Source organism: Austrofundulus limnaeus, unplaced genomic scaffold, assembly GCF_001266775.1.
Source record: "Austrofundulus limnaeus strain Quisiro unplaced genomic scaffold, Austrofundulus_limnaeus-1.0 Scaffold44, whole genome shotgun sequence".
Classification (NCBI taxonomy): Eukaryota; Metazoa; Chordata; class Actinopteri; order Cyprinodontiformes; family Rivulidae; genus Austrofundulus; species Austrofundulus limnaeus.
In genome coordinates, this window is record NW_013952446.1 from 168175 (window position 1) to 176103 (window position 7929).

General features: G+C 39.3%; 1 protein-coding gene across 2 annotated transcripts in view; it reads right to left on the minus strand.

Annotated features, from left to right (window-relative positions):
• fbxo41 (F-box protein 41) overlaps positions 1-7929 on the minus strand; it is a 51041-nt gene that overhangs the window by 20175 nt on the left and 22937 nt on the right. For both annotated transcript variants that reach the window (XM_014007727.1, XM_014007726.1), the window contains exon 4: positions 3354-3561. In XM_014007727.1, the coding sequence (XP_013863181.1) occupies positions 3354-3561 (208 nt within the window). The remainder of the gene's footprint in view (positions 1-3353; positions 3562-7929) is intronic.

The window sequence follows — 7929 nt, forward strand, 5'->3', positions numbered from 1 at the left end:
GTTTTTAACAAACACATTGGCTGTATTAGTTGTATTTAAAGCCCTGAATATATGGAACTGACTGATTAATCAATATTCATTACCTGAGGCCCTGCCAAGAAAACTGAGTGTTCAACATGTTCAGGATGCTGCTCTGAAAGCAGATACACCTTTTTTTTAATGTATTCAATCTTAGAAATGCAATCTTTCACACATCGCTCAAGGCTGTCGGTGCACCGAACCATTTGGTGTTTGCACAAGGGCTTACTTATCTGTGTGWGAGAGAGAGAAGCAGTGCCAGGTGGAACTCTGTGTACCAGGCAGCCGACATGCATCAAAGGGAGAATGTGCTTAAACACAAGCACCGTCTCTCCTTTGCCTTTTTCCCTGCTTTTACCCCTACAGCGTGTTCAAGGCCTGCTGCCAGTGGGAACGGATCACGGAGGSAACAAGAAAACAGCATTTTACGTTCCCACTCCTGGATACGGTGCGGGGGAAAGCAAAAGTAGAGCGCCTCTCAAAAAATAAAAAATGGATGGATGGAACAAAAATACGCTCATTTCTCTTGTGTGAAATTTAAACAAATGCCTGACTCTGGCTCTTCTTTTCTAAACACAATTCAAGCTGCGCTCTTAATGTTTTCTGTGAGGAAACTCTTTAAATTCAATACAAAGAGCAAACAGGAAGCAAGTCATCGTTCCTTCCTTCGCCTYACTGCAGGGACACGAGGGCGACCCCGCTGACGCCGGGTGGAGAGAAGCAGAGYGACAGGCTTTGAAGGGAGGAGGCTGCTCTCTGGGCTTCCCTTCACAGTGCAACAAGGTGCCAAATAGTGTGCACACTTGTCCTCGTCACGCTGATTACTCACAGTCTGACAGCGATGCGAGAGCATGCAGACATGAAGCGGGAGTGATGCTTCAACCTAAAGAAAGTAGGCATGCCTTCGGGTCGAGTCAAGGGTCAGGTGGAGTCTTGAAAATGCAATGAAAAAAGGAAGGATTTAATTTAAACTCAAGCTTTGACCTCGTTTTAAGATCCTCAATAATATTTGTTGTGAGAAACTGGATTTGTTTTTGGCAGAGCTGAATCACGTCTCATTAAAAATCCTGTCAAAACCTCGAGAGAAAGCAGGAGTTTGGTTTCCATGGCATTGCATTAGCAGACTGTGAAACAGGTCACCTCTTTTTCCACAGGTGTTGGATAATACTTTAAATGAGAGTCTTTTTAAGGACAACCTTTGCCTGCTTTTAGAGTTTTTTTATTATCTTTGTGCAATAAGGAGAAGAAAAAAAAGGTATTACAGTTCAAGTACACAGCCCAGGGACAAAGAACTGAATTCCAGTTTCCAGGATATAAAAGGGATTTTTTTAATGCACTCCACTGTCTGGTGAGGATAAACTGCTGCAGAGCTGCACTGTTTCAACAGATATGGAGCTGAATGCTGAACAGACAGGGATCATATCGCCTGTTTCACCTTGAAAACAATAATTCCCACTGGTACACAAGCATCAGCTGATCAAAAGATCATTACGGATTACTCCTGTTTGAATAGCTCATCACWGAAACATCCCCAAGCTTTCAGCTCAGGAGGTGGGCAGGCTTTAATATGGAACATTTATGCTCAAAATCCGTGTTTTTTTTCTGTGTACTAATCACCCAGCAGTCCATTTTATTATGTTGATACATGGTCAGTTCATGGAAGCAACAGGTCCAGACAAGACATCCCTCTCCAGCTGCCCTGATATCTAAAGTGGTCCCGTGCCATAGAGGATATATAATCCCTCCAGCAAGTTCTTGGTCTGCCCCTTTATCTTCTCCCAGCAGATTTGCTAAGTTAACATGGTAGAGAGGTTTTAACACCCCTGATGCTTTTAAAAGAACATTCTTACTCAACATAATATGTTGCTACATTCAGAAATGTAATCTGAAAATGTAAAATGCAAGTAAGATGCTTTATATCTCTGAGCTTCTGTGGGCACAAGCTGATCTCAGGTGGACAAAAAGTGAACATTAGAAAATATTTGATCTGGTTTCTCAGAGATGCTTTATGTGCTAAAGAAAAAAAATATATAAAAGCCAGTATTTGGATGGGTACTGTTTTATTGGTATTATTATTATTGGCTATTAAACCTACATGTCTTTCTGGGATGTCTCGTTGTTTTAAAAGGAAAGCATTATACCTCATCCTGCCTGGTTTTAAACAACAAGGCTTCACAGACCCACAGTGGGAGTGTTTGACTGAGCTGCCAGCTGTCCAAATCAATGTATGCATCACATTATGACAAAAATAAATAAACAAATCATCTAAATTACAAAATAAATAAATAAATAATTATTAAATTAAATTAAAATTCAGAATTTGCAGAATGGACAAAAGTTTTTCCAGCAAAATTTCAACAATTGCTCCAAAGCCATTAAAACACTTTAAATAAAGAAACAGTGATTCAACATAGTGGTAAACGTGTCATATTCCTAAAAAAAGACAGCAGAAAACAAACTCTGGTTTAGTCAAGAATTGTCATGATTCTGACTAAGAAAAAAAATCCAAAGAATGTCATTCTTTCTTTCGTCTTGGGTGCTTTATTTAATCCATTCAAGTATGAACGGCACTGCGGTCACCACATTCCACTTGAAAAAAGTTTTAATCTGATCCTATTTTCTAAAACAGAAAATTATTTTTATTTTCTGCAGACATTAATGACTTCCTATTTTTAWGTTTTCAGTAGAAAAAGGTTTGTAACAAATCCGCCCTCCAGAACAGGAAGTTACAGATACAATGCTGAGTGGGTTATATTTTATTTTAATATACATGCAWTTTTGACTGAAAAAATATGTTTGAACAAATGACAAATTCCTGTCAATTTGCTTCCAAATGGTTTTAGCAGTAAAAAATTAACATAAAATACTATAGTTTGATGTTTTAAGTGGCTCAATTTGAGTTTGTAATATTTCTTCATGTATAGGSCTGCTGTGGCAGAGTGGTTAGGGGAGTCGTCCTGTAACCAATGGGCTGCTGGTTTCGACCCCCCATTCCAGCCATCTCAATTGTTATGTCCTTGGGCAAGACATTTCAYCCAGATTCCCACCTGCTGGTGGTGGTCAGGGGGTCCATTGGCAGCCCCGCTTCTGCCAGTGTGACCCAGGGCAGCTGTATATGGTTTACTATCATCAGTGTGCGACTTGATTAAGTGCTACATACTGTATGTACAAGCTATTTACAATCTTCATTTCATGCTTATTGTATTGTTAGACTTTTTTAGCATTTCTGACAATTTATCAACAAAATTGACATCAGAACAAATAACATGATGTTTTTTTTTACATGTTCAATCCATCACATTGTGAATAAAATATGTTTTTGAAAAAATCCAAACCTGACGTCCGGTTCCTTTTGATGCCTGAAGACTGCAGCGTCCCAGGCTGCCGTTTGGCGTGGTGCCACAGCTGCTGATGATCTGCAGCTGTTTCTCAGCGCGGTCGGCGCGGTCCAGAAGCTCCTCGATGAACTGCTGCAGACGCACCTTAGCATTAGCTTCACGTGCCGCCGTCTCCTGAAGGAAGTGGTCGATCTGGGCAACCTCCCTGCAGACACAGAGGGGGAAAGGAAGCAGAAATAATGAGACTTTTCTTTAAACTGGTTTGCAATTTAGATTTAAATGTGTTGAGGATAAACTTTACAAAACCTCAAAATTAAAAAAAAAACATTTTGTCCTTATGTGTGTAGTATTGTTAAAGATAAGAAGTTGTCAACTAAAAACAACAGCTGGAAAGATTTACCTGTGGACCCATTACCTTTTATGTATGTCTGTTGTTTGAGAATAAATTCTTAGGTTTAATTAAAATGCTAATCTTCTTCGTAAAAACACACAAATGTTGTGTTTATAAAAAGCCCATGTTTCCACTGTTCAGTCAGTGGATCTTAAAGAAATAAGTCAGTGGTATGAGAAAATTAAATGAGTCAAAAAGAGTTCAGGTTATTCATGAAGAAATGTGGGCCATGCAGTGCAGTTAAATGGGTTTTTGTTTATGAACTAAGTCAAATCAATCGTTAGTTTTGCTTCATGTCAAACTRATGTCAAAAGAATCAACCTGTTTGAAAATCCAGTTGTAAACGGCAGCAACTTGCATTATAAATTCCCCTGAAATGAGGACATTCTGGGGTAAAAATAGCTGCACGTCTGGCACAGTTAACCTTTTCTTGTCTTCAGGCAAACAAATCTGAGATAAGGTGGCTGACTGAAAGGCAGGCAAAGTGACATGTCATCTGTAAATTAAAACAAWCAGGAAAATATGTCTTATTTTCATGTTTCACTTATGTGAATTTATTCATTCATACAATCAGTCTTGTTTTTGGATGAAAGTCTCATTTGTGCTGCTTCTTGTGAGATAAAAGGGGACCTTTGAACAGGCCAACCACACTAAGTGACAAATGAATGGCTGTAAAGTAACTGAAAGGAGCCAAACAAGAGTTACTTTTTGGAGATTTCTGGAATAATAAAGTTGTATATTTATGATGGTCTAACAGTAATAATAATCAGGAATATCTAAGTTTTTTTCTACTCTTTCACTTTATGCACCGCAGCAGACCAAATTGCTGTTCAGAATCAACATTTAAATACAGCTCATGAAATAAAATAAAAAACAGGTGAGATAAAACCAGGATTTAAAAACAGAAAAATGCCTAAAAGCAAGCTTAACAATAAAAGTAAAATAAACAATAAAATCAAGAAAATATCTACAAAAAAACAAACAAGCTATCAGACAAAAATGGATAACACTACCCCTTACAGTGTGATGCTACAAGAAGAAGTGGCATTTATAACCTTTTGATTKATTTTCTTGAGGTGCTGTCTTGTTAAGACGGAGGGTGGAGGATCTGGGATCAAACTGTCAACACKTAATAKTAAAAAARGGGGGCTTATCTTAACTTCTWTTGTATTTCTCTGTGGTTTGGCAAGAGTTTTGCTATCCTGAGATCCATTACAATATTTACACGATTAATACAAATTACTACTGAGTGTTTTCACTTGTCTAAATAGTCTTCACACTGCAGGTCACAGCTCTGATTTATTTCCATGCAGTGCACCTCTCTCTCTCTCAGACCCCRCAGTTAATAAGATGGCTCTCGTTCCGTCCAGACAAATTCACTTTGCAGTCAGGTTTGCTGCTCATTGAAAAGAAGACTTGTTTCCAGACAGTTCGATGGTGACCCCAAAATCCCTCCATTTTCTGTGGCACATTTATGTCCTCCAGACTTGTTTTGCTGCACGTGGTAAATCCAACTTTACCGCAGCTGCTTATAGGAATACATCAAGAGTGGAGGTCTGCTGCAGCRGCTGTGTGTGTTCTGAATATGATATGAAAACCTGACAGTTCTCTGAACTCTTTGAGGAGAACTGCACACAATGTTTTCTACCAAAACAAAAAAACTGCAACATAACGGCACTGCAGTCAGAATAATTACCTTAAAAGTAGCTTTTAGGGCATCAGTTTAATGAAAATACAGAACTGCGGCTCTTTCAAAATCTGGATTGAATGCTAAATGTTGTTAAAGTGAAATGTTATGAACAATTAATATCTCTCTTTGAACAGTCTTAGGTTGATTGATCGATTGATTGATGATGCCTTTATTGTCATTGTATGGAGCACAATGAAATTACATTTAACAACACCCATTCAAGAAGACACACACATGACAAAAACATGGGGGAACAGGTGATCAGGTCATGCAGCAACCAGGGGTTGCGCTACCTTTAAAAAGAAAAAACGAAATACCACAGAAGGTTAGATGAGGAAAAAAAACATCATATTATATCAATGAAATATGATACACTATGGTGTTTATAAAAAAAACCTCTACGAAGCAAGACCACATTTGTTAGCCAGAGGAATAAGTGAGTTTAGAAAGAATGAGTCCGAAGAATCCAGCCTCCCAAAAGAAAAACCCGTAGTTCAGAATACTGGTGTTGACTTGTTCATTCTGTGCAGCTCCAGATTGACCTTCAGGGGATCAGATTAGACRGAGTGAGAGGGGGGAGAGGTGGGGSAGGAGCCACAATTTGACGTAAAAACCCCAGAGAAATTAGATCCACAGCCTTCAAGGTCACGTGGGAGGGGGAGAGACAAATCTGTAATCAGTTGTTTGGGAACAGAAAAAAAGTTTTTGGTCAGGCAGACAATAACAATTTTCCATCTGCCTTAATGTCCACTGGTACATCCCAAGGTGGCGAATCCAATCAGACAAATAGTGTGGACAATCCCGCTGAGCTGATCTATCAGCTTCTCCAAGATCAATTCCATCTCCCCAGCAAAATCCAGGAACCACAGCCGACCCGCRACCCTCAGCAGAACCGCTTGCAGATGGAGTCCAGCTCGCACAAGGCTAAAGTCTAAGTGCTGATAGTACGGCAATCCTTCATAATGGTCAGGCAGCCAGGAAATGGCCTGAATAGCCACCGACACTGTTTTGTAGAACACCAGGAGACCACCAAGCCAATCTGTAGAAGCCAGTGATCAGAATCCAAATATATATCCAGAGCAGAGGTCCCACCTTTGACATGTCTTCCCACGGGAAAAAAAATGAGACCAGTTAGACTGATGAGCTGTAGCTGGTGTGACTTAGCTACAACCACAACAAACTTTATCCCAATATCTACAATGTGACTGTGTTCTGACCTTTTTGTGTTTTCTAAAGGTAGCTGAGTGGGAGCCATCTCAACTTTGGTTGTAGTTTCATACATCCCCTTTGGATGTTTATCTTGACCTTCAAAAATCCGTAATTTTCACAAAATAATCAAAGAATATCACAGGAGGTGGGAGTGGACAAGTGGACTGTGGGAAAAGACAGAACGTGGGACAGAGATAACGTCTGCAGTGCAGAGGAGCAGGGAAGGGAGAGGCAAACTTATTACTAGTGATAGAGTGGGATGGAAGATGGTTATTCAATTTTATTTATTGTTTTTTATGTTTTGTTTTGTTGGGTTTTTTTTGCATCCTACAGGCTCTGAGACAAAATTAATTTGAAGCTGAGTTTAGAATGTGAACCTGCAAAATCCTTGTGATAAATTCTTCAGTTGACCTATGCATGTCTATTATATGGTTTGACCACAACTTCTATGGCTCAGCATTTAAAATCTAACAAATATTACTGAGAATTAATTACATCAGCTCTTTTTAAGAAACAGTCTGGTTGTTTATTGGAATTTGAACAGAAAAACACTGTTCCACCATATTTTATTTCTCTTTAGACTTTAGCTTTTATGATTRCAGCTGATCTCATTTATTCCAGCTGCTGTTAGACTAGACCACTCCTCAGCCAATATTGAGCAACTCTACYTGATGCATTTCTTTCTGTGTCATCAGTAACTATTTAATCTGATTTAAGATGTCTGAAAAGTCTGAATTGAAATGAACACTGGCTCCTGAAGCGCYGTGTGTGCTCTCCATAATTACTTACAGTGGTTTTAAGTGCAGGATCATTTGTAAGGTCAGTGTCATAGTTTTATTTGCGGCACAGCAAGCAGAAAAAAAATAAAAACGAGGCGAATCGTAGGCGTTACTTCAGGTTGCACAGCAACTCACAGGAAGGTAACAACTGACATCTCTGATGTGAATCATCATGTTGAACTCATTGTCAGAATTTTACAGAGTCTTAATAGTCACTGGTATCGTTTTGAACTTAAAAAAAACTTTGAAATGAGAGAAGATGTTATGTGAGTTGTTAAAAGCCAAGAAGTTGCCGTGTTTCTGCTTAGTCATCGGGTCGGCTGAATACTCTCCGACTGTGATGCTCTTTTTCCACCTCAGACCTCTGATGTACTTTAGAGTGAATGAGCTGCCTGTTCGACTGCCAGCTTTCCCTCTGAGAGACACAAGAGGTGTGTGTGTGTGTGTGTGTGTGTGTGTGTGTGTGTGTGTGTGTGTGTGTGTGTGTGTGTGTGTGTGTGTGTG